This window comes from Crotalus tigris, unplaced genomic scaffold (assembly GCF_016545835.1).
Source record: "Crotalus tigris isolate CLP2741 ecotype Arizona unplaced genomic scaffold, ASM1654583v1 scf7180000019465.582067, whole genome shotgun sequence".
Lineage (NCBI taxonomy): Eukaryota > Metazoa > Chordata > Lepidosauria > Squamata > Viperidae > Crotalus > Crotalus tigris.
The window spans coordinates 361,930-388,120 of NW_024097551.1; the positions used below are offsets into that span (position 1 = coordinate 361,930).

At 35.2% G+C, this 26,191-nt stretch overlaps 2 protein-coding genes across 12 annotated transcripts in view; one reads left to right on the forward strand and one right to left on the reverse strand.

Annotated features, from left to right (window-relative positions):
- The window catches only part of PHTF1 (putative homeodomain transcription factor 1), a 29,764-nt gene extending 9,425 nt beyond the window's left edge, over positions 1 to 20,339 (forward strand). For 6 of the 8 annotated variants that reach the window (XM_039362436.1, XM_039362439.1, XM_039362440.1 and 3 more), the window contains 15 exons: positions 599 to 757; positions 2,949 to 3,114; positions 4,817 to 4,951; positions 5,691 to 5,832; positions 7,068 to 7,253; positions 9,116 to 9,193; positions 10,191 to 10,409; positions 12,878 to 13,006; positions 13,441 to 13,713; positions 14,037 to 14,168; positions 14,294 to 14,380; positions 17,090 to 17,245; positions 18,177 to 18,272; positions 18,403 to 18,528; positions 19,343 to 20,339. In XM_039362436.1, the coding sequence (XP_039218370.1) occupies positions 599 to 757; positions 2,949 to 3,114; positions 4,817 to 4,951; positions 5,691 to 5,832; positions 7,068 to 7,253; positions 9,116 to 9,193; positions 10,191 to 10,409; positions 12,878 to 13,006; positions 13,441 to 13,713; positions 14,037 to 14,168; positions 14,294 to 14,380; positions 17,090 to 17,245; positions 18,177 to 18,272; positions 18,403 to 18,528; positions 19,343 to 19,363 (2,105 nt within the window). In that variant the 3' untranslated portion in view covers positions 19,364 to 20,339. The remainder of the gene's footprint in view (positions 1 to 598; positions 758 to 2,948; positions 3,115 to 4,816; positions 4,952 to 5,690; positions 5,833 to 7,067; positions 7,254 to 9,115; positions 9,194 to 10,190; positions 10,410 to 12,877; positions 13,007 to 13,440; positions 13,714 to 14,036; positions 14,169 to 14,293; positions 14,381 to 17,089; positions 17,246 to 18,176; positions 18,273 to 18,402; positions 18,529 to 19,342) is intronic. The other 2 variants (XM_039362444.1, XM_039362443.1) reach the window with 1 other exon arrangement.
- A 1,228-nt stretch (positions 20,340 to 21,567) lies between these two features.
- The window catches only part of MAGI3 (membrane associated guanylate kinase, WW and PDZ domain containing 3), a 109,861-nt gene continuing 105,237 nt past the window's right edge, over positions 21,568 to 26,191 (reverse strand). Inside the window, exons 21-22 of one of the 4 annotated variants that reach the window (XM_039362446.1) lie at positions 25,407 to 25,644; positions 24,581 to 24,711 (exon numbers count right to left, since the gene is read on the reverse strand). In XM_039362446.1, the coding sequence (XP_039218380.1) occupies positions 24,708 to 24,711; positions 25,407 to 25,644 (242 nt within the window). In that variant the 3' untranslated portion in view covers positions 24,581 to 24,707. Of the gene's footprint in view, positions 25,645 to 26,191 lie in introns of all 4 variants that reach the window. The other 3 variants (XM_039362445.1, XM_039362449.1, XM_039362447.1) reach the window with 3 other exon arrangements.

Genomic DNA, 26,191 nt, shown 5'->3' on the forward strand with positions numbered 1-26,191 from the left:
ATTTTACAGAAGAGCTCCTAGCTACCATTTGACAATGCAAGATCATAAAGAATCCTAGATACACTGGAACAGAGAATATTCTCCTTCAAAAACAGTGTAACCCCATCCAGAACAGACTAAGCATCCAATTTTTAACTAGATTTCTTAAATGTATAGTCTCTTTAAAGGAAAACTGAACTCTTGCTGATTTCATGGACATTTCCATGAAGCATTCTTGGCAATAGGGCAGAAGTGCTTTGCTGTTGTCTCCTGGATTTTTTTCTTAAGGGGGGAGGCGGATGCTTCCTAGTCTTGCCTCCGATCTTGGCATTTCCATTCCAGTGCTAAACCAGGCCTGAAAACAGCACAGCTGGCTTGTATGGATTAAATTTCAACTTGGTGCTGGAACCAAATTTCTGTTCAGAGCTTCCGATTGTGGCCACAAATATCATCTGAAAAATGAAAAATGAAAACAGAATATTGACTGTCCAACCCTCAGTAAATGTCTCGCAGTTCTCTTGTCTCACAGTTCATGGTTTGAGTAGAAAAAAAATAACAGCTAATGCACTTTTCTTGATTATCTTCTGAAATACTTGTTTTCATTATATAAAATTTTCAGGTTCCACATTTGCCAAAGCTAAACCTGAAATTCCTTGGACATCACTTACAAGGAAGGGAATTGTGCGAGTTATATTATTCCCATTTTTTAGTCAATGGTGGATACATGTCACTTCTTGGCGTATATTTATGTGGCTGTTAGTATTGTACCTTTTACAAGGTGAGTAGAGATTAAAATTATGCTAGGATTATTTAACAATCTAATAAATTAACTTTGGGTTTGCTCATTTAAATGGATCTAATTTTGAAATTCCATATTAAACCATGACTTATGCTATGACAGAATTTACTACTATTGATTTTTAAAAACAACAAATATTTTATAATATTGAATACAAAGACTTTATTTCGGAAGTTTCCCTTATGTGTAATATTTGTTTATTATATGAACAGGCTATCTGAAGATGGGAATAGAGCTTGATCTTCTACTTGTGGATTTGTAGAGGGAATTAGAAGGGATATTTGGGATGATCAATGATCTAAAGCATATTCATTAACTTCCAAAGGCTTAATTGCATTTCAGTGAAAAGCAGTATAATCTCAATGTATCCAGAACTGGAATTAGGTCATAGAGCAGTGAAAGTAGGAAGTTGCCTTGTAGTAATACTATAGATTATATCAAATCTGAACCACAAAGAAATAAGGAGGATTAGAAAGTCCAAACTAATACATTGACAGTATGGTCAGAGACATGTGTGATATAATGAGAGGGGTGGGGTGGCGGTCATGGTCCCAGTGATATTCTGGGTAGAAACATGAATAATTCTGCATTGAAACCAATACAGCAGTGGAAAGAATAACAAATATGTCATCAGGAGGCACAACCAAGGGCTTGAAAAAAGGAGAGGTAAAATAAGAGATCTCCCATTTAAGAAGACTGTCTCATTATCCAGAATTTCTGATAATCTAAGTTCAAAATAAGTGACTTGACCAACTTAAGATGATGCTGAACAAGCAGAAGAGGGAAAGAGATGTGTCACTATTGCAATTGCATGGAAAGGATTTTCAGATTTGATATTCCAGGGTTGAAGATATAGTAAAGATATAAGAGGCAGGATAGTTCAGGCTATGGCAAAATGTTTGGAATGGGAAGAAGATATGAAAGTAGAAGTGTATAGAATTAACATAAGATCTGCCAAATTAAAAAAAATCATTTTGTCAGAAAATGAGATGAGATTCTACAAGAGCATATCAGTACTAAAAGATAGCTAATTCAGATGGAATCCTGCTTAAAGAAATACCATTCAGAATTATTTAAAAAGACTTATAGGTGGTTGGTTTTATATATGGTGACTGCAGTGAGGTTATTATGTGCATAAAGATGGAAAAAATATAAAAATACCCACAATGGAGGAGTGTACTGTGAAGATGGTAGAACTTGCAGAAATGTCTAAATTGATTTATCTTATTAAGGAAGGGACAATCATTACTTTTATAAAAGACTGGAAACCCTTTATGGACTTTTTGTTTAAATGAATAAAATAAATTGGTGATTTTGTGATTTACTAATTAAAAATGTTGCTTGTGGGAAGAAGGGAACCCAGATAAGTAATTTGGCTTGGTGGAAATGGTAATAGTCATGCAAGTAATGGTTGCAAAGAAAATTGGAATTTCTTCTTTAGATGTCTTTTTCTTTTTTCTTGTCTCTATTTCTCACTTTTTCCTTTCATCTTATATATTCACTTTTTCCTTTCATCTTTATATATCTTTTTCCTTCTTTTTTTCCTTAATTTTTATAGTTTTTCAATTCTGTGTAAAATTATTTGCCAATTAAAATTTATATGTATATGTGAGTGGTGTGTGTATTTATTATTGGAAAAACATATTAAGGTAGTCATATCATTTGCAAGATCCACAAAAATATTTCAGAAACTGCTCCTGGCTATCTTTTCATAGCCTGCATTTTTAGCAATTCCTGTGTCTGTAAAACACCTACTTTGAAGGCTTTGGGTAGCCCCAATATCTATTGCATTTAAAATTGTAATTTGTATCATGCCAAGATTTGAGGAAGGGATCTCAGCAAATGCAGATTAAGGTACCATCTAATATTGGATCATGGGAGTAAGGAGTAACAGGCAATAATTGGTTTAGTGTTAAACTTCTGTCCATTACAAATCAATCCTAAATTCATATTTTTTACCACACAATTAGCAAAGGAGAAACTCAGTGCTAAGTTTACATATGCAGTAATTTCTGGAGGCTATTATATTAAATTTCTTTTATTTTTAGAAGATAACATTTTTGTCGGTACATTTTTTTTAATGTAGCATTTTTACATGGTATGCATTTATATATAAGTATAGTACAAATCTTATTTTTACTTGTTAGACAATTTATATACTTTTTTTCAGTTGTAGCAATTACATTATATTCCATAATGCCAGTAGTGAGTGCAAGTGAAATCATTGGACCATTGTGCCTTATGCTACTCATGGGAACTGTACACTGTCAGATAGTATCTACTCAGTTATCTAAATCTTCAGGAATTGATGGGAGCGGTGTTGGTCGAAGAAGGAGGTGAGAGATCAATGTCTGTAGCTTGGGGAGGAATGCTCCTTTTCAGATGAGAGTATTTCTTTGCATCCTGCTTAAAGGCCATTTTTCTTATAATATGCATTGTGTGAATTGTGCCTCTGCTTGCACTATTATTGCTAATTCACTTGTTTTACCTATATAGATTCTAATAAGTTACAGCTTTTGTATTTAACTTTAGGAATATGTGCTAATTTGCACTGTTTACATATCACTCTTGAGTATAAATGTGTCAAAGCAGATTCCATAAAATGATAATAGGCATACAGTAAGCATGAAATACAAAAGCATGAAATAATAAAAACAATTAACTTATTGCTTGAGCATTTAAAAAAAAATAGAAAAAAATCAAGGGGATATTTGGGCAACGGTTAATTTTTTGCAGAAATAATTTATTTTGGAGCTTGCTTAATCTCAGCATTTTTTCAAATAACAGGATCTGCTATAGACTCTGCCTATCTCTATTCCACAGATTGATTAATATCAGTAGGTTCAGTACAGTTAGCAAGATATACTCAGCAAAGAATATAGAATAGAATAGAATAGAATAGAATAGAATAGAATAGAATAGAATAGAGCTGGAGGGGACCTTGGAGGTCTTCTAGTCCAGTTCCCTGCTTGAGCAGGAGAACCTATACCATTTCAGACAAATAACTGTCTAGCCTCTTCTTAAAAATCTCCAGTGATGGAGCGACTACAATTTCTGGAGAAAAGCTGTTCTACTGGTTAATTGTCCTCACTGTCAGGAAGTTTCTCCTTAATTCCAGGTTGCTTCTCTCTTTGATCAGTTTCCAACCATTGTAGAGAGATTAAGTAGATGTATAGAGGAAGAAGGCAGTTCCTTTGATAACTGAGTTCTGAGTTGTTTATAAATCAACAACAAACTGATGAAAATAATTCATATTTAATTTTTACAGAACAGTAACATGAGCTCTTTGTGGGATATAATCCGATATTTTATCAGTGAAGCAACAAATATATATTTCTCTTTTATCATTAGAGGCATTGTTAAAGATCAGGATTTCTCCTTCATAGTACTTCATCAGTTTTTAATTTAATGGCTAGTGTTTTTAGACAGAAAATTAAAGGTGATATTAGCCACAGTTAACTCTATATAGTTTAAACCCTCCTCATTTCATGCATGAAGGAAGTTTTAACATACTTTGTTGCTAACATTTTTGAGATAATATACAGATGTGGTAGCGAAAGTGAAGTCTAGTATAAAATACCAGAATCATCAATTCAGTGTAGAACCAAGTGAAAAAACTGGGATGTCTCATTTTCATTATTACATGCATAAATATGTATTTATTTATTTCTCACTTTATAAACCTCCCATTTCCCTCATAGAGCAACTCTGGGCTTATAGATTCTTTCCTTGTACTTGTATTAATGGACATATGCACATATTTATTTATTTTATTTATTAATTAAATTTCTATGCCCCCTATCTTCTCTATAAGGTATTTCTGGGCATTATAGACACTTAATTCCTTTATGTGATATTTTAGCATCCTAAATCCTACAGCAATCTCAAAAGACATATCTTTATGAATATGTATTTTATTCATAATTGGCATCTGGTAATATTTATATTCTCTGGTACAGATATGTTAAAAATTCTGCGGGTTTGAAGAGGTAGAGATTTATTATCAAACTCAAATTTATGCTATTTTTTTTAATCTAGAAAAATGCGCAAATTTGCAGGAGGTGATGTCTATACTTCCTCTGACAAAATCAGCAGAAGCGAGGAGCCATTGGAGTCCTCATCCAGGATCAGCAGCTTGTTTGATTCAGTATTGCGCCGAAGGAGCAGGGAAGGGTATGGTTGGTAATATTAGCTTGTTTAGAAGATACGACTGAAATTTTAACTGGCTTTTAACTCTAATTCTGATATTGCTCCAAGATTACATCATGTAATTTATTATGGCCAGTTATGTGCATTTCTGAAAAGGGCCTGTCAAATTGTCTTTCTACAACTGCTGGATTCTCATCTTTCTTCAGTCCTATCTCATTTATATTTTTATACCACATTCCATGAGGCAACTCAGATAGCTTAAAAGTTTTTCCTCCCCACTTTTATAAATTACAGCAGTCCTATGTAGATTCTATTAAGACACGAATGACTCAAAACTCATCAGAGCCTTCATATTTAAGGATGCATTTAAATTATTATTGCCTTGTTCCTACTCCAGCATCCAAAAGTGTGTGTTTGTGTGTAACTTTGATTTGCCAATGAAGTGCCTGATATTGCCTTGCTTTACATAAAAGTATTATCAGGAAGAATGGGAAAAATGTTATTCCTTTATTTTCTCTCAGCACATTCGGTGTCAGACAGATGGCAAACTTCAAATTTTTAATAATTTAAGTTTTGATAGATTTTAAAATGATTAAGCGGAAATTTCATCTTCTGTATAATGAGGATTGGATTTGAAACTTGCAATTAGATTTTCATAATTCTGCAAGTTTAATATGAGGAGATCATGGAAAATTCTATGTCTTCTCAACTATGTCTTCATTTTAAAAGTGTGAATAAGGAAGATACGCATTTCTTTCCATAGGGTGAAAAGGGGAAAACGGGTAGCAGATAAGGGGTCTGAAACAGAGCATAGCAGTGGTATAAAACGCAGGATTTCCAGATCTGAACACAGTTTTCAACGTTCGAAGGATTCTGAAATGCAGTTAAATGTAGATAGAAAACAGGTAAAGTTTGAACTTGATGTGTTTGCTTGATGCAAATGTCAAATTTCCTCAATATGAACAATAGCACAAAGATTAACTCTTACCCGCTCATCTGAATTTTGAAAAATATGGAAAACCTCTCCAAAACATTTTTATCATTATACAGATAATATTATTATCATTTAATTATAGAAAATAAAATATAATACAATTACATAATATAATTTCTGTACATAGTTATATTATTGCCTGATTGTCATAAAGTAAACAGCATTTTTTCTGTTTTAAACAATGCAGCTTGGATTGAAATGATGATTGTTATCAGATTTTAAAGTACAGGAACTTAGCTGGGATTCAGGAAGGAGAATAAAACATCTATAATTTTTATTTCAACTTTCCTTCAAGGAAATAAGCTTGGCATACTGCACATGGATCCTCTTCATTTTATTCTCATAGCAGTTATAGAAGTTTAGCTAGGCTGAAAGGAATGATATGAGTTTCACAGATAAAAAAATTCAAAACCCAATCTACTAGATCATAGTTTAACATTACTTTTCAGTCATAATAGTGAAGATATTATGTAGTCCTCAAATTATGACCACAGTTGAGCCCAAAATTTATGTTGCTAAGTGAGAAATTTGTTAAGTGAATTTGTCACAGTTGTTAATTGAATCATTGCCGCTGATAAGTTAGTAACATGATTGTTAAGTAAATCTGGTTACCCCATTGACTTTGCTTGTCAGAAGGTCGCAAAAAGTGATCACTTGACCCAGGGACACTGAAACCGTCATAAATGTGAGTCAGTTGTCAAGCATCCGAATGTAAATCACATGACCCTGGGGAAGCTGCCACAGTCATAAGTGTGAAAAATGGTCATAAGTTACTTTTTTCAGTGCTGTTGTAACTTCGAAAGGTCACTAAGCAAACTGTTGTAAGTCGAGGACTACCTCTATATGGAATTCCCTGCAGGAAAACAGATGGTCCATAGCTATGGAGTTGTCCTACATTAAGTAAACTGGAGTGTTTGTGGAGGAGATTTCAATCATGTCATTAGATTAATCATTTCTACATTTCTACATGTGCAGCCATGTAGTGTGTAACATTATTACAGTATACATTTGTCTGTGTTGATGTATATTTTGTTTGTACTTCTATAGAATAAATTGTTACTGATTACTTCCTATGGTATAAATAGGTTGCATGAATGTGAAACTGTCTCATCCACTTGATGTTAATCCTGATTAATGTTCTTTTAGACTATTTCTAGACAGTCAGGCATTTCTGATGAATTGTCAAGCGAGGAAGAAACAGATAATGCTGGTCAGGTAGTTTTGCTGCGCAGAAGCGTAGAAGGTGGCCCTAGTATAATTGTAACTGAAGATCAGGGCAAAAAGTCTTCTCTTATTTCTCCATCTGCCTCAACAAATCAGTCAGTGTCACAGGTAAGTGTTGTCAAAAACTGTTATCCCACTTAATTTAGGCAACAAATGCATTTCACTTTTATCAAATTAAGAAAGAGATGAAGCCAGCCTTCAACTGCTGTGTGCTCCATTTGTGTTGGGACAGCAACTCTAGAATTACTAGCTAATGCACCCATATCTGCAGGACACCAGAAAAGAAGTGTAATAATTATTAACCCTAATCCTAACCCTGAACTAGTAGATTATAATGTTCACAATTTATACTCCTTGGTGTTTATTTAGGGATCTCTGGAAGCAAACTAAAGAATTATTGTTCAGTGTCTCTATATTCTGTTTTCTAGATGGATAAAGATAAATATAATAGTGCTAACATTAAACAAATGATATAAGATTAGATATTTAGCACTTCTACCCATTTAGAGTCCATTTTTAAAGCAAAACCAATTGCTGTTGGGCAGAGAAGGTTTGGCAGACAGGGCCATTTGGTACTACTACAAAATATCATTGGAATTATATTTTAACTGGTTTCTATTCCTGCCTTGGACATACTCGTGTAAGAATTTCAGCTGAATTCAGGATGAGGTCATGGGCCCGAATACAATTTTACAATTTTGTTTGTAAAAGTCAGAAAAATGGTCTGGAAGGCAAGAACTCTTCTTCTGCTATCATTTGTCAGGCACGCTGTCTGTGATTCAGGATATGGTAAACATCCATAAAAAATGGTCACTGATAACCTCACTCCCCATGAACCTCTCTCCCTATTTAAAACTATCCAAATAGGCCAATATTATCACAGCTGCCAGCATTGAATTCCAGTTTAACTATGCACTATGTGAAGAAGAATAGTGTTTATTGTTCTTGATATTTATTTATCACAATTCATATAACATTGTGATACAGGGAGAAAATCATATTCATAGCATGGATTATATAACATTCAGTTCTTGGTTGGGATTCTGAGTATCCCTTAGGATTAGATCCAGTGTTGTAAGTCTCCCTCTTAGCTTGATAACTAACAGTTCCAAAGCACAATAATTTAATGTAGTCTGTTTTATTAGGTGAGTATTGCTGAAGCATCTATTTTTAGTTAGGAATGTAAATTGTTTCTTCTTACTAACTGCCACTCTCACATCCTCACTAGGAAGTTCCTGGAGTATGTATATGTATATACATACATATATATATTATATGTATAGAATCTCTGGTTATTGCCCTTTTACTCACTGAAAGATTCTGATGCTAAGTCACTTGCAAGAAAAGATCTCTCCCATCATATTCCTCCAGTCAAGCAGCATAGAAAGTTGAAAAACAAGGAAGAGTGAAGGTCTTCTAAGAGTGGATTCTCTTCATAGATATAACTGGAAAGCCCAGTTATTTGCATACATATGTACACATATATTGTCTTCACTTACCTATCATAATTGAGACTGTCAACCCAGTCACTAAACAGTGGTGACTGAATGAAAAATCACATGACTGCAGTGGACTTATGTCATTTCTACTTTTGTCATTAAGCAAATCACCACAGTTGTTAAGTAAGACATTACATTGCAATTTCATTTTTATGTTCTCCATTAATTCTGTTTGGTGAAAGCTGATTGTGAAGTTTACAAAAGGTGATCACATGATCATGGGATACTGTGATAAGTATAAATGTGAGGATTGGTTGCAAAGCTGTTTTTTTTTAACCATCATGACTTTGAACAGTCACTAAACAAAGCAGTTGGTAAGCCAGGACTACTTATAGACACGTATATATTTGTCTTTTGAATAAGTACAATACAATATAATATTGTATTTTTGATACAGTATATAACATCTTTTTTCTTTGAAGATTTTCTACATTTTAGTTCTTCACTCATTCTTTTTGTGATCTGAGGCAGGTCAAGGAAGTTGTGAAATCTATGCAAGATTCGGACAGCTTAGTGGAATCAGAACTTGAACTAACAATTCCTCAAGAGGTATTCAGAATTAAAAATTAAAATTTGTCCTCTGTGGAGATTCTGAATGTAGCTGATCCTTATTTTGATTTAAGATTCTTCTCAGCATCATCTGAGAGTAGAACTGGAATGACATAGGCAATGAGCCATGTTTTAATCATGTTTGGGGGAATAGATAATAGTGACTCACATTTAATGATAATCCTAATAGCTGAGTTTATTCAGTGTGTTAAATCAAAACCAATTAGCACATTATAGTTTCACATAAGGACAGGGTATTTGAGATCTCTGAAGTCCTTGGGAATTGTGCCCTTGAAATTGAAACAACAGGCAATCAAATTACATTGGCAAAAAAAAACCTTCTCTTTCATTTCTCAGCTGTTGTGGAGTGAACTAAATGCTGATATTACTCTGTAGAACATTCTTGGTTTAATAGAAGTGGTAGAGCAGGACATAAAGTCATTTGCAAAACAACATTTCTATGTTTCAGAATTAATCCCTACATAGAAATATGTTCCATGTTTTTGTTTCTATGTTTTATTAATATTTCAGTATTTTTGGTATAGTTCAATAATCCATTATAGCACTTATTGGATTTGACATTAGGAAGTAGGTATATCTATTCTATCATACCAATAATAGTGTTATGTTCTTGATTAGTATCTTAGTGCTTACTCTAACTTTTCTGCAGCACTGATGAATTGGAATATTTGACACTAATATTTTGTGGTATTTAGAAAGATAAAGGGACAAGTACAAATCTGTGTCAGACAGTTTTCATGATAAAGGAGGTTACTGGGATTGTGTTGGTACCTTTCCATGGGACTGGGCTTTTTAAAAATTATTTATTATCATTCTGATTTAATATAGCCACCCATTTCAGTTGCTTGCACCATTGTAACTTAAATGAATTAAAAGATTGACATGAGTATCTTATTAGTATCTTATAAAAAAAATCAGTGATTGGTTTTAATTGAATTAGGATTGCAGTAATTATTTTCTGAACATTTCCTCATAGGAGTCCAAAGCTCAGTATAGTAGTGAATCTCAAAGCGGTAGTATTTCTCATAGAGATTCGGAGAGTACTCGTCACGACTCTGAGACAGAAGATATGTTATGGGACGATTTGCTTCATGGACCTGAATACCGATCCTCTTTCACCAGTGACAGTGAGGAAGCAAAAGGAAAAGACAGAAAAGCAAGCAAACGAGATCTGAAGGATGATGTTTTCCAGCAGGTCTGTAAGATGCAAAGCGTTCCTCCTTGTGATGGTAGCTTAAACAAATAAAACATTGGGAGATAGTACCAGAAATTCCTCTTCATGTTCTCTGGCAACAAGCTGTGATACTATTTTTTTATGGATTTTTGTCCCATTGTATAAGTTCATGGTGCCATTTTATTTGGATAAATAAAATGGATTTTTTCAGTAGAGATGGTTTCCTATGTAGCAAGAATGAAAAAAAAAAGTTTAATTTAGACATACTGTAACTTACTGTGTTACCACAGGAATATGGAATTAAAGCAAAAGTTTTCAGATAGCTCATTGATGAAATGCAAGATTCTACATGCGTGGGGATAAGGTGATTTGGAGCACAGGGTGTACTCATGTAGCACCTCTTGGTGACTTCTTAAAGAAGCTATGTCTTTTCCTGGGCTTATATGGTGGAAATCAGGGAATCCAGGAAAATATCAGATTGTTACAGAATATTATTAGGTACTGTGTGCCTGTCCTCACCTAATCTAAATCAGCTTTTCCTATTTGAATCTGAAACTATGGCGGTAGTCTTTCTCGGATAGCAGCATTAACTCAAGGGCACTAAAAAAAGTGTTCTTGATTTGATGCCGCACCTATTAATTTCCTTACTAAGTGCCTTCAATCAAAAGGTAGGTGTGATTATAGCCATTTATAACAGATAGAAAACATTTAATGTCTCCCTCTCTCTTGTCATATCCCTGGAAAGAGAAGATGGGCTATCCTGAAGCACTTTAGTCCCAACAGTTCTTGCCACTTACAGAGCGCCCAGCCCAAACCTTGCCACAAGCTTTCACACACAAACATTAAAAATAAATTAAAAAATCCAAAGACACAGAGACTTCTTCCCCTGCTACTTCCACCAGCAGGAAGAGGGCTCCCCTCATTCATCCCCCACCAATACATCCCTTGATTTTCACCCAGAGAAAAAAAAAATCAGACCATTTACCATGGTACTAAATACAGGTGGTCCTATATTCTCTTCCTTCTTTCCTTCCCTTTTTCCTCCTCCTTCCCTCTGTATCTAGAGGATAGGCAAATTTGAGTCTTGCAGGGGAAAAAACTCCATAGAAGCCTGTCAAGTCCTCCCCCATCTGGCCACTGCCCACACTTTCTAAGCCCCAGCATCCCATAGAAAAAAAAATAGAGCAGCTAATATGGAAAAGCATCCCAAAATGTTAGAGGCTGTGAGGGTCTGGAGTGGGAACAACAGGCTTTGGTTGAACTCTTGTAAGACGTAATGACCCTGGGTTTGGTTTCAAGACTGTGCATCTTTGGTGCTGGATGGGATGGGACTGCTCAGGACAGACCCAGTTTGCAATTTTGGGGTCCACTTAGGCTCATGATTCCTGCTAAAAAAGCAGGTGGCAGTCACCATTAAGAGTTCACATAGCTTTGTCTTATGTGTCAGTTGCACTTGTTCCTCGATCAGCAGGCTCTGCTTACAGTTACTCATGCCTAGTCACCTCCAGCTTTGCATGGGGCTGCCCTTGTAGAGTATCCGGAAGCCTCACCTGGTACAGATGTGGGCAGTTATGTGTGCTCCTAGAACAATGTATGTTACACCTTTGTTCTGCAGTTTGGCTGCCAGTTTGCTTCTGAGTCTAATTAAAGATGTTGGTTTTAACCTTTAAAGCCCTTCATGTCATAGGACCTCTCTCTGGTTACATCAACCCATCCCATTAGATTTGGCATAGACAACATGTTGTAATGTTCCTGGTGAGTCCCAGGAAATAGGCTTTTTCTGCTATGATGCCCACTTAAGGAACATTCTTTTCCCTGAAATTAGATTAGCACCATCCCTTTTGACATTCCAGAAGTTCCTTAAGACCTGGTTATGTTATCAGGCCTGGGGCTCCCAGAAAACTGGAAACATGCTTCATTGACTTCATTGCTGAGGTAGCTGTTCTTATCCTCTCTTTGCCTAAGGTTGTGTATTTGTTTTGATAATATTTTTAATGTGGATTATTATATTTATGTATTGTTTGTTTTAGATATGTGTTGTTTTATTGGATTATTGTGGGCCACCCAGAATCAAGTTTTGTGAGATAGACCTTTATACCCATTTGATCAATCAATCAATCAATCAATCAATCAATAAACTGACTATAAGGAGTTCGCGATTAAAAAAAAATACTGGGGAAAAGCCCCTGGATGCCCTGTTACGTGGAATATAGTGACATCGGAGAACATCTGTTAATGGTTCTTATTGTTGTAATTATCAAATATTTTAAGTTTCTGTTACAGACAACGGAAGATTAAAATGCTCAGTGAGGATAAAAGTTAGACTAACATTCATGCTTGCTCAGATAGGAGCCATCTTTTGACCTGTATGAAGTTAATGGTAAAATGTTTGCTCAATATCATTAAATGAGGTGTTTTGAAGCCATTTCCCCCCATATTAGAAGAGACTTTACAGCATATGGCATCAGTATGTATTTTTTCCCCCTCAGAATCACTTGTTCTGGCTGCAGAATACAAGTCCTGCTTCTACCAAAGTGAGTGCACTCATCTGGGAGGGGAATGAGTGCAAGAAAGTAGACATGTCTGTTCTGGAGATCAGTGGAATCATCATGAGCAGGGTAAGGATTATGTCCATTCAGTATATTCTTATGGAAAAACTGGCAGCTCTATTCTGTGCAGCTTGTTTTGTATCCACAAGCAAAATATGTATTTATTTGTTTGTTTGTTTTACATATTTCTGAGCTGTGCATCTTCCTCAGAGAGGGGCTCTGGGTGGTTAATACAAGAATGTGTGATTTTGGAGGAATACAGTAGATATTTTAAGTTGGAAGTTCAGTGGGTTGCCTTTTTCCAAAACAATAGAAAATTGTTTTTATGTGATTACAAATTTACATGTATGCCATTTTGCAATCTTATTTTCACTGAGTTGAATCTAATGTTGAATTTCCATTCTTATGTAATGCTGCATTTTTAGATGCAGCACACTAATTCATAATGTTTGTATGTCTCAATGTACAGTCTGCAGTGCTGATATTGGTTTCCTTACCTTTAGGTCAATGCTTTTCACCAAGGATCTGGTTACCAATGGCTGGGCAATATTGTTACCATTGGTTTAGCTTTCCTTCCCTTCCTCTATCGACTCTTCCATTCAAAGACTTTTGAGCAATTGTGGTCCTTGACTGCAAAAGAAGTTTTGCATATCTTTTGTGGGGGTCCTCTATTCCCCCCTATAATCATCCTTGCAATGATCATCTTTCTGGAGCGCCTTTGCCTCACGTGGATGTTTTTCTTCATGATGTGTGTTGCTGAGAGGACTTACAAGCAGGTTAGTCTTAGTTGTCAAAAAAAAAATAATAATAAAAGAACCACATGACTGCTAATGAAAGCACTGCTCTCTGTCACTGTCCCTTGCTTTTGCCACATGGTTGTGTCATGTGGCAAAATGAATATATTATCATTATATTGCATGTTTCTCTATGAAAAATAAGTATCAGTTCCCCTTGTTATAATGTAATTTCTGTTCTAGAGAAATATGTATTATTAAAATGTTCTGCAAAGCTTTTGAAAGGTAGCAGTCAGAAAAGATCTGCCTATAATTTTCAAATGATAATGCATGTAATTTGCTCTGACTGACACTTTTCTTTGCAGCGTTTTCTGGTTGCTAAACTTTTTAGTCACATTACCTCTGCTCGGAAAGCAAGAAAATATGAAATCCCACATTTCAGACTCAAGAAAGTAGAAAACATTAAAATCTGGTTATCACTTCGTTCCTACTTAAAGGTAAGTGATATAAAAGCACTGAAATCTCAGCCCTAAACAAAAGATTCAGATTGTGGAGAGATTTGGGTTTTTGCTCTTTATATGTAATTCTGCATTATTTTAATTTTGTATGTTTGTTTTGCCAGAGGCGAGGCCCTCAACGATCTGTTGATGTAGTTGTATCCTCCATATTCTTACTGGCTCTTTCAATTGCTTTCATATGCTGTGCACAGGTAAGAACTCTGGGTTTATTTATTGACCATCAATAACACATACAGTAGGATGGATTTAAATTAAGTTGAGGGTGATGTCTGAGAGTCTCCAAGGATTTCTCAATTGTCCTGTTGGTAATTTTTTGTAATGAGATACATTTTTTGTAATGAGATACTTTTCAGACAATTCAGTAAATTAAAACTGAAATACTGTTGACTGATTATGTGATATCAAGTTTTTTTCAGCTCATAGAAACAACCTAGATTTTATCAATGACAATGTATTCCTAACCTGGTCCTTCAGGTCTTACAACAGTGCGCTCATCATCACTGTAATTAAGTCTGTCCACCTTGCTGATGGTTATCCTCCTTCTTTTCGTTCCATTTTTCCCATTAGAGCCTTCTCCAAAGAGCTGGGCCTTCACATAATGTGTCTGAAGTAGAATAATTTTAGCCTGGTCATTTGTACCTCAAGTGAGAACGCTGGATTGATTTGTTTGATGATCCATTTGTTGGCTGATCCTAAAAGCTATTTACAATCTTTATTGTCAATTCTATGACTAGCTATTTTACTTGTTATTACTTGTTATCAGTTTGGCCTTCATTATATTTACTTTTAGATCTCTTTTTCATTTTGTTCCTTAATTTTTATTACTAGAGCTTTCACATCCTTTGCATTTTCGGCTATCAGGTTAGTGTCATCAACATAGTGGAGGATATTGATGTTTCTTCAAATTTTAAGACCATGTTCATCCCCCAATTCAGTTTATTTATTCAATTTCTATAGCCACCCATCTCAGTCAATGACTCTGAGTGGCTTACAGTTCAAAAAATATATTACAATTAAGAAACTCAAAACTTTTTAAAACAGTAAAAAAATAAGAGCATCCTAAATAAATATGCATACCAGTTGAGATATTTGGCTAGTTAGCAATATAGTCAGGAAATAGGGCCTTTAACATATACATCACCCCATGGTAGGAAAAAATGTAAGGATAGTATCTGGATAGTACTTGGATGGCAGACCATGATAATGACCGGGGCTCATTAATCTGGGCTGGAAAGTCAGACAAACATTCTAGATGCAATGAAAAGTCCTCCCAAAAGTTCTGTCCCCCAAGTGCATAGATATAAACATTAAGTTAAAAGTTGAAGAAAGTTTAAAAACCTCCAAAGTTTCTTAATCATATTCAGCATGTATTGATTGTTTCAGGTAGCATTACCCAGAAGAAGTTATTTAACCAATAAATAGCAGTTGTGAAAACCTACACTCTGCAATTATAGCCCTTTATCTTTTTGATAGTAGAAGGCATGAAACTCACTTGATTTGCACACTGAAGTTAAAGTGGACAGTGAGTGGCAGAGGACTCTTTTTTGAATTTTGTGATTGGACAGTGTTACTCATCTTTATTCAAAACTGAGGAAGATTCCACTTGCCTGATCTGTTTCTCTGCCCTTGTGTTGTAATAAATGCATTGTGTGCTAAGAAGCATATTGATTTATTAGCTTGTATGCCATTTTAAACCTTGGGGAACTCTAGACATCTTAGATACTGGAGCAATGCACAATATATATTTTTTGCCAAGCTTTTGAATATTTCAGAAATTTGAGAGTAAAGGTTCGTTCTCTGAGCTTTTGGGCTGGTTTCCAAATGTTTCGTTACCAGGTTAGGTAACATCTTCAGCAGCATTTAGAGCAGTGGTTCTCAACCTGTAGGTCGGGACCCCATTTCGGGTCGAACGACCATTTCACGGGGGTCGCCAAACAACACAGTCCGCCATTTTTTTCCCTTTTCTTAGCTGTGCTACTCCCTTTTATTCTATTGGTTTTTGAAAGCCAATAGAATAGACTCTCTTGAATAGAGTCTAATTCTATTGGCTTTCAAAAGCCAATAGGAATTGTCCAGGCTGTCTCTGCCCTGCTGAGCCCGCCAAAAGTCCCATTCTGCAAATGGTGCTGCACCAGTTGAGTAGTCCTCGACTTACGACTGGTTGAGTAGTCCTCGACTTACGACCGGTTGGGGGTCGCGGCATTAAAAAGGTTAAGAACCACTGATTTAGAGGATATCTGTGTCATGCTTTTCTATTTATAAGGACTTCAGGTGTAGGTGTGTCAAGTGAGGGGCTTGTGATGAGTCATCAGAGAGAGGCTTGTGATGGGTCTTGTGATGGGGAGGTTACATCATTGGAAGGTGAACTGTTGGGGAGAGGGGGTTGTGTGGGTTGATTGGGGTTGGGGCTGACTTCGGCTGGCTGTGCGATTGATTGGATTCTATGGACTTCGTAGGCTGGTTGTAAATAAATTTCAGGAATTCATTGTACTGTAAGTCTCATAATTTTGATCTGGAAACCTGTGGATTAGAATATAAATGTGTAAATTTTGTATTAGAAAGTTGGAAAATGAAGAGCTCAGCATCTGCAATTAGGTATCCATGGTTAGAGAAATTTGGATATGGACAGTTACAACAGGAAAGATAGAAAAAGTTCAGTAAATGAAAGGATAAAAATCATTCTGCAAGTACATCCCCCTTTTTTCCTGCAGTTTGAACTAACCTGGCTTTAAGAGCATGTGTTGAAGTAATTTGTAGTCCTCTTAGGTCTTCTGAACACAGGGTGTTCTTACTGTGCAGGATGCAGTGTTAAATTGTGTGAAATTATTAACCAAGCTCAGTTCTAGAACAAAGTTAACTTACAGTCTGTTTGCTGATTGTTGTTGTGTTATTTTTCATAGGTTTTAAAAGGTCACAAGACATTCTTGAGTGCTGCTTACAATTGGGAGTTCCTAATCTGGGAAACTGCCCTGCTCTTATTCTTGTTGCGTTTGGCATCCCTCGGCTCTGACACCAACAAGAAATACAGTAATATTTCAATTCTGCTTACTGAACAGGTACTTTTGGATTCTTTGATTATTTCTTTGACATTATGACAGATCAATAAAGTAATATCTAAAAATAATACTATAGCAAGGTAAATACAAATTTTCAGTTGTTAACTTGCTGTTTATTTTGTTAAATATCCAGAGGCTGTCTTCTGGTGCTAGCAGATCCCTGAATTGTTCATAAAATATTAGTTACCCAACATGTAAGCTTTAGTTTGTCAGTCTTGAAGAAAAGCATGTTGTAAAACCAAGCACTGCAAGACAAAAATCAAGGAGTGGATACTTTTTGTGGAGGCCTTTTGTTTAGTGTATCAGTTATAACGCCAAGATAAGAGGTTGGGGGTGGGTGGGCTGTAACAAATTTCAGTATCTTCATTTTCAAAAATACCTGTAGAAGCTAAAGCACGGGCACTGTTTGATGAAAATTGAAGACCAAAATTATTTTATTTAATGAAAAGGTCTTTTAGCAATTTGTATCTTTTTTCCTTTGGTTTGCCTGTAGATAAGTCTTATGAAACAAATTTCCATAGGATTATTTTTTCCTAAATTTTTGTTTATTAAAAGCTGCATATTTATGTAATTTTTTTTGCTGTTGGTTAAGTTCTTAAAGTATATTTCAACTAAAGCACATATTTATGTTTTATTTGGAAAATCTGTTTTTTAGAACCTTCTTTCATACAGGGGAAAAGTAGCCATTGTCTTCTCCCCTTTCCAATTACAGTATATATTTCATGATCATACTGTTATCAAGGCAGATAGTTTGACTTTGTATATGAGTATATACAGTACTTGAGTGTTCTAGATTTTTTAAAAAGCACACCACACCATATTTCAGCTGATGTTTTTACTGGTTATGAAAAGTGATTTCATTTATAAAAGTTGCCTGTGTTGTTTATGCTTGTTGTGTAAGGAATATAATATTTAAATAACTTTCCTGCAGATAAATTTGTACTTAAAGATGGAAAAGAAACCAAACAAGAAAGAGCAACTCACACTAGTAAATAACGTCCTTAAACTCTCCACCAAACTCTTGAAGGTAAAAATAAAGTAAAAATTTGCACTTCTTTGCCTGTATTCTTCTGCTATATTTTTAAAAAGATGTTCAATAATCTTTTTATTGTATAAAAGCAATGCTGCTGTATTATAATTCTGTTTCATAACCACAGGAGTTAGATACACCATTTAGACTATATGGATTGACAGTGAATCCCTTGATCTATAATATTACACGAGTGGTAATCCTGTCGGCCGTCTCTGGAGTCATAAGTGATTTGCTGGGCTTCAATATCAGGGTAAGTGTTGCCAAGTACCTGTTGAGAATAGCTCAGCTGTCTGTTTCTCTAGTGTTGTTTACATAATGGCTATATTTTGTCTGCTCAAACATAAGCAAAACAGTGTAATTGTGAAAATAAAACAATTTATATTCCTGCTTCAGACCCATGTAACTTTCAAAGAGTGGTAACTTTTAGTTCTTAGGTATTTGGGGGGCACATTTCGAAACTGCAAAACAACTGTAAGCACAACCCAAAAGAGTATTGTATGATTAATTACAAAAGACAAGCATCTTATCAAAGAATCTAAATAAATTTTGAGTATGTATCTATAGGCAAACTGTGTATATGATTGTTCTTTGCAAGAAAATATCTACGGTACACTTAGAAGTCTTCAAGGATGCTGTTGGGTCAGTAGGAATCCATGGTAGAAATCCAATTTTTAGAACTTCAATTATTCTTAAAAATACAGTTTAGTCTAGTGGTAAAGACCCCATGCTAGAAAGTAGGAGACTGTGAGTGCTAGTCCCACCTCAGAATGAAAGCCAGTTGGGCTACCTTGGGCCATTCTCCCTCAACCAAACCAAACCAGAGTTTGTTGTTGGGAAAACAGAAGGAAGGATGATTAGGTATGCATGTTGCCTTGAATAATTTACAAAAAAATAAAAATGAGATAAAAATAAATAAATGAGGTAGAGTTATAAAACTACTTGTTTGGAAATTGTTCTGTACAAATGCAGCTTATATATGGACTTTGCTTTCATATGAGTTTAAAATTTATTTTCTGATTTTAATGTTAACTTTGTTCTCTCTCTCTCTCTCTCTCTCTTTTTAGTTATGGAAAATCAAACCGTGAGAGAGAAGATGCTGCAACCCATGTTTTGGGCAGAAACATTCTCCGATGTGCTACACAGGCTTGGCAAGGCCACTGAAGGTGCTTTTTCCTCACTTCAATACAAATGCCATATTTTCCATACATTTTCTTAAGAATTCAGAATTAATTTTTCATTGAGGTCACAGCTTGAAGAGATGGTTAAATAAATCTTAATAAATAACAATTCTAATGTATTCCATCTTAGTTGGTTAAACCAGCTGCTCCTATGGAGCAAAGCAATATGAAATTAGATGTCTGGCAACAAGGTTTATTAAAAGAATAAAAAAATAAGCCAGCATTATTCTGCTCTGAAACTGCCTGTTAAACCCATCTGTAACTAAAATGAATATAGCTATTTGATACCTAATAATTTAATATGGTGTTTGTTTCTGTCAAGCTCACCTATTTTCTGTAAGTTGCAGTTGACCTACTTTTTACATTTCAAAATGCCTCTGGTAGAATGCCTTTTCTTGAATGGCAGTTGGCTCTGCTTGTTTTGCTGTACTGGGAGAGGAGAATGAAATTTATTCCAACAAAATACGAATATCCTCTTCAGGCATTTTACAGTTCAGCCTTCCATTGCTCAGTAATACATAATAGTAATAACAGAAGATGGCTAAGAGTAGATTTGCCATATATTTAAGAACGCTATTAGAGTTCTCCAGTTAGTGATCTCAATTATCCATGAAAAAATAAAAATGTTGGTATGGTATCTATGTTTTATGCAAAGCAATTGGAAACTTGTATAATATTGTTAAATGTTACCAGTTAGCACCACAAAAACTGAGTTGGTTCTGAAGAAATTTTTACTGTAAACTTTTGTTTAAAAGAAGGTTTACATACTTTCCCCGACTGGGTAACTGTTAGACTGCAAATCAATTTATACATATATATTTTTTCTATCTGTGTTATGTTTCTAAGTTCTTAGAATAAAGCATTACTGGACCTGTAAAAGGAACTACCAAAGTTTGGCTGCTATTATTAGAATTTATGCAATAGTTTTTTTCTTTCAAACAATTCACTTTTTCTGGAGGGAACACGCCTTTAGAACAGGGCTTTTCAACCTTTTCACCCATTGTACCACTTTTAGGATATGGCAATATCTGAGTACTACCAATTGCCTAGCAAGGTGTCAAAAACCTGATGACCAAAAAAAAAAAAAAAAGAAAAAAAGTGATAAAGTACAGGTAGTCCTCGACTTACAACAGTTTGCTTAATGACTGTTTGAAGTTACAGTGGTATTGAAAAAAGTGCCCAAGCCACAGCCGAGCAAGACAGCTGCCTGCCCACCCAGCGGCACTCTTCCTCCTGTTCGAGGTTTTCATTGTTGTGAGCATTTCTGTTGGGGATTGGCAGCGGAGGTGGGGTGGGGGGTGTTTGGTTTTTATTCCCCCCATTTGCTGGGTGGTTGCAGCAGATTTTGGTCACTTCACATGATCCTGGGACCCTTTGACTGTCATAAATATGAATCAGTTACCAAGGATCTGAATGTAAATCACAAGACCCTGGAGATGCTGCAACATTCCAGATGATCGTCGCTTCTTCTGGGCTCAGCAGAAGTGCCAGGATCAGTGCCGAGCTCCAGCCGGAGCCTGGTGCTGATCCTGGTGCTTCCACTGAGCCCTGACAGCACCGAAGCGCCGATCAGCTGGAAAGCGGCACTGATCCCGGTGCTTCCGCTGAGCCCTGACAGCCCTGTGGCTCCAGCTACCTCTTGCTCAGGCTTGTGCGGTGCTACCCCCAGTTCAGCTCATTCCCCTCCCCCGCTACCACTTTTCTAGGATGGTCATGTGCCACCTGCCAAGTGCCAATGTACCACAGGTGGTACCCGTACCACTGGTTGAAAAGCCCTGCTTTAGAACATTCTATGTTATATATAAAGCTATTATTGGCATTCTTGTAAGATGCTGAAGGAATTTGTATGATAATATTTGAAATTAAATGTTAGTAACAAAGACAAATAAAACAGAAGTCAAGAGAGAAGTCAGTGATGGTTTGCTGTGGGGTTTTTCCAGTGAAAAGGATATGCTTGCAAGTATTTATTGCTAGCAGTAGATTCATACAGAGATGTCTGCCAAAGCAGCATTGCATCAAAAGCTCCACCCCTTTTGTACATGCATGTTCTTGCTAAAAGACAAATAATTTTTTGAAGATCTCAATCACAATAAGGATGTAAAAACCAAAAATACAAATTCATTCTTTTATTTGTGTCAATCTTATCAAGCTCTCAATGTGCTTCCAGTTAATGTGATCTAAAATCAAAGTGTTTTAATTTTTTTCTCCCAAAAAATCATACAATCCATATTTTCCTATTAACAGAGCAGTTTCCCTCATCTCCCAGTACACTCTTTATATCTGTCTCCAAATTATTCCTCCATTTACCCTATCCCTGCTACATCCTCCCAAATGCCATTCCCAAGTCTTCCCAAGGCAGTTGCAGAGGGGAGTCTCAGAAACTCTTCTAAATTAACTGCTGTCTGTAACCTTAAATTATAAGAGTATCTCCAGGTTCAGAGGGGCTTTTCTGCAAAATGATAAATAGCTGGAGAGCCATGTTCATTTGGAAATTATTCCAGAACTAAAGATACCAGCAGAATACTCAATTAAAAGCATGGAAAAGAGTCCATTTGTGCAATGGAAACTATACATTGTCTAATGGTATTCTAATTTACAGAGCAACAGGAGAAAAATTTTCATTAAGAGGGGTAACAAAGAATCAAAGTTATTAATCAGATGTTCTTTTTAATGTATCTATATAAAAAATAATGAGTGATTTACAGATCTTTCTAATCAGAATCTGAGAAGTGAATATATAAAGGTGCTGTACAAAATAAACATTTATATCCAATACAACCATATTTTCTGAACATTCCAAGGCCACATTGCTAAATCATTATTATCAAGTTAAATACAGATATAAAGTTTCTGGAAAAAAGGGCTCACATCAAACAGAAGACAACAAAATAGGTCACATCATTAAATGGATAAACAGTATCTGAATAGTGGGAAAATAAAGTTATTTCAATTTTATTATTTTGATATTTCCGCAGTTTTCATTTAATATTATTTTGTGACAAAATATATAGAACCTTTTTGAAGGTTGCTTCATGATATTTGTCAAGTTAATGTACATACCGTAGTTTAACTCAGATATTTAATATTTTCACAGTAATATTCTATATTTGCATATACTTCCTACAGTAACTTTTGAGTTTGCAAATGATAAGAGCACACAATTAATACACATTAAAAAGCTGTATCAGATGACTTTTTTTTTCAAAAAAGTTGATGTCTTCTACAACTGATTTGTCTTAGTACTTCGTTCCAATAGAAATACTCAGATGTCCAAGTCTAAGGAATAGAGTTTTTAATTCAACTGCATCTGAACTGCAGTTTGAGCTATTATACAAACTATTTTCAAGAAATGGGAATCAATAAACAGTAATGGGGAGAATGTTATTGAAGAAGTTTAAAGCTCCATCATATGTACCTAAGTAAAATGAGTCTTAGAAATTTTGTCCAGAGCTATTACATATGGATTTTGCACATTGGTAAACTCACGTTCTATCATGGTTTATGTGAATGTCATATGTGGTCGTCATATGATGAATAATAGGTAGCTTTCAAGCTCTTTTGCTTTCCTGTGGGTCAAAATAGCTTCAATGACTTTAATCTACTGAATCTGTTTGCTTTAGGCCTAAACCTTTTCATTAGTCATTCTCATAGTCACTAACAGTTCTTTCTGGAAAGTCCATAGCTTTTTAATAGTTGACTGGCATGCTGATGTATCATCTTTTATTGGTCTGAATGTTTCTGATAAATTGGGCTAATAGAATTGGCACAAGAAGAAAATCATCTGCAAGCAACACTAGCACTTCCAAAGTGGCAGGCTGTATCCTCTTTGGAAACAGTTTGAAATTATGGGGGGGGGGATGTAGTTTCACAGAAGTTTTAATCCCTCTCAAAAATCCCTAAAAAATTAGAAGAGTTCATTGTTCTAGAGGTTGCCACTCCAATGACCTATACACCTGAAGAACTAATGTACTATACCCATAACATTCCTCCCGTTATGATAATCATGCACAAGCAAATGAGAAATTTCATAGAGACATTTTAAATTTGGAAGTACTTTTATATACAAACTTGGAAGCCAGTGTAACAGGCTTCTGTTAATAGGCACAAGGACAATACTTAAGAATTTTATTTTGGTGGATAAGTTCTGATTTATTTTGCTTGTTGGGATTTAAGATTTTAAAATGTTTGAGCAAGGCAACAAATGTTCAAGTATTTAGCCAGCATTGACCCAAAAAACAACCAACAGTAGGTGGAAATTCATTTGAATAGCAGACAGAAATCTAAGAAACATATGCATTGCACGTTTAATTTCTAATGTTAACGTGTTATAACAAGTATCAGGAAATAATTTGATTAGGTGCCTGAAATGTTTGCTCTCATAATTTCATTTCATCAAATGTGCTTTCCAAACTGCCCAATTCTAAGATTTAATTTGTATCACAGATAAAATATTAAAATCACCATAGAATAAAATAGTAAGCTGTCACATATTTATTGATAAAGGGCTACTATCTTTTTTACAGTTATTTTGCAAATTGAGAAGTTTGGGAAGGAAAGAAAAGATTTGTGAAAAAGGCAACTGAGTGTATGTTAACTTTCTGACTCTCCAGAGTCAAGAAAATCACACCCACCCTGCCTTTCCTTTAGCTGTGAGAACTTAGAAGTATTTCCTATGTAAACATGCAGCATGCCTGAGTAAACACCCATTTTAAAGAAAACCCTTTTCTGTGGCAGTGGAAAATGAAGGAAAAGATTCAATGGGCTACAGTAGATAACTTGGCACGAGAACAAGTAGTGAGTTATGATCCACTAATAGGCATTAAATAATGTTCATTAACATACAATACTATCAGAAAATCTTAGCAGTGCAACATCAGGAGCAGCAGGACACCATCTTCAAAGGAGACAAAAGACAACAGCTTTTGAAGAGTTTCTCATAAGCAATCCAAAAAGGTCCTTCATGCAGCCTAATAAAAGATCAAATCAAATGTACTTTCCATTCTGTCAATCACAGTGTCTAAAAAAAATATGAGTTTTCTGGGGAAAAGTTTATGACTACATTTAAAAACCTGATTAAAATATGTTCTTAAAAAAGTTGGTCATTCAAACCCGTTTGTTAGTCAAACCCATTGCTTTTGTGACTCGACTTGTACTTGGTACTTTCCAAGGTCCAGGAACTATTGTTTTCTTTACCGGAGAACTGTCGGATTTGGACATTCCATCGTCTTTGGTTTTATCAGATAGCTCCAAGTTATCTGTAAATTTGTTCAAGAAAAGAGGCTCATCAGCTTCAAGTCTAGAGTTTTTATCCACAGAAATCAGTGAATCATCAGGAAGACCTGACTTCTGAAATTGCTTAGAACTTTTCATATTCTCATCTTCCAAGATTTTCTTTCCAGGCTGATTAGTCTTAGAAAGTGAGAGAAACTGCTCTTCTACCTTGGCATACTGTATCTCTGAAGGACATTTTGAGTTCTTTGTAGATAAATTTGGCTTTGTTAGTTCGTTTGTGACTCCTAATTTTACCTTTTCAGTTTTTAACAGCCTACTAGAACTTATATCATTAGCAGCTGTTTTGCTTTGAAAGTCTAGGTTAAGTTTTTCTCTGCTTCTTTCTCTCTTTGGATATTTTTGGGGACTAACAGATTGATCTCTTTTCTCCTTGGCCAAGATTTTCTCTATATCAGCATTCTCAAAGATTCCCAAATTACCACTTTCATTTCTTTTTGGACTCTGTAAGTGGTCTAAGCAATTCTCAGCTAGATGTTTAGTTTCACTTTTCTTAGATGTATTGAATGGAAGTTGATTAGGAGCTCTGGAAGGACTATTGCTCAACTTCTGGGGACTAGCTGATCGGCTTTTACTGGCTGCATTGCCCGATGCTAATTGTGCAGTACTGTGCATCATTTTATTATCCGGAATGAAACTGTGGTCCCATTTGTTCACTTGCCTTTGTGGACAAACTGTTTTCTTTATCTCCAAATGGTTTTCCATTAAAGTGCTTTTCTTTTCAGGCACAGTATTCTTCAGTTTTTCTAGTTTCTCAGACATCTGGCATTTCATTAGAGCTTCTGATTCTGGCAAATGAGATGCTTCAGATGTGAAAGCAGAATGTGATGATGAGGGAAGTGAAGTCTGTTCACGATGTGTTACACTTGAGGATACTGGATTAAAATTATCCAGACCACCTACATCAAAATAAAAAATAATGCATAAGAGCAAAACAGTAAAAAGGTATTATCTGTATCTAAAACCCTTCCAATTGTAATGATTGAAATACACAAAAACAACTTACATTATAAGAACTAATATATTTAAGTATGTTATGAGAAAATTTAATTTCCAATGTATAATATAATGTATAATAAAACATATTATGGTAACCTATAATACAGGATAAGTATTCCTTCTGGAAACCTGGTTTCTATGTATCAATTCTTTCTCCTGCAACAGAAAATCTCTGAAACTACATATACTTTCTTTTAGTCAATTTCAGTTATACTTTTTCTGTATGACAATTAAAACACTATTTTTTCTCTTGCAGATAATATTCTCAGAATATCTATTTTGTTCTTCTTATCTATTAACTCTGTTTTAATTTATTTACCACTGATTTCCATTTTGTAGCACTGTGTGGATTACAGATCTTTTATTCTAAGAACTGCAATCATGTAGGGCCAATTAAATCCCAAATATGACCAATAGGGCACAAATCCTGACTAAATTAAACAGCTT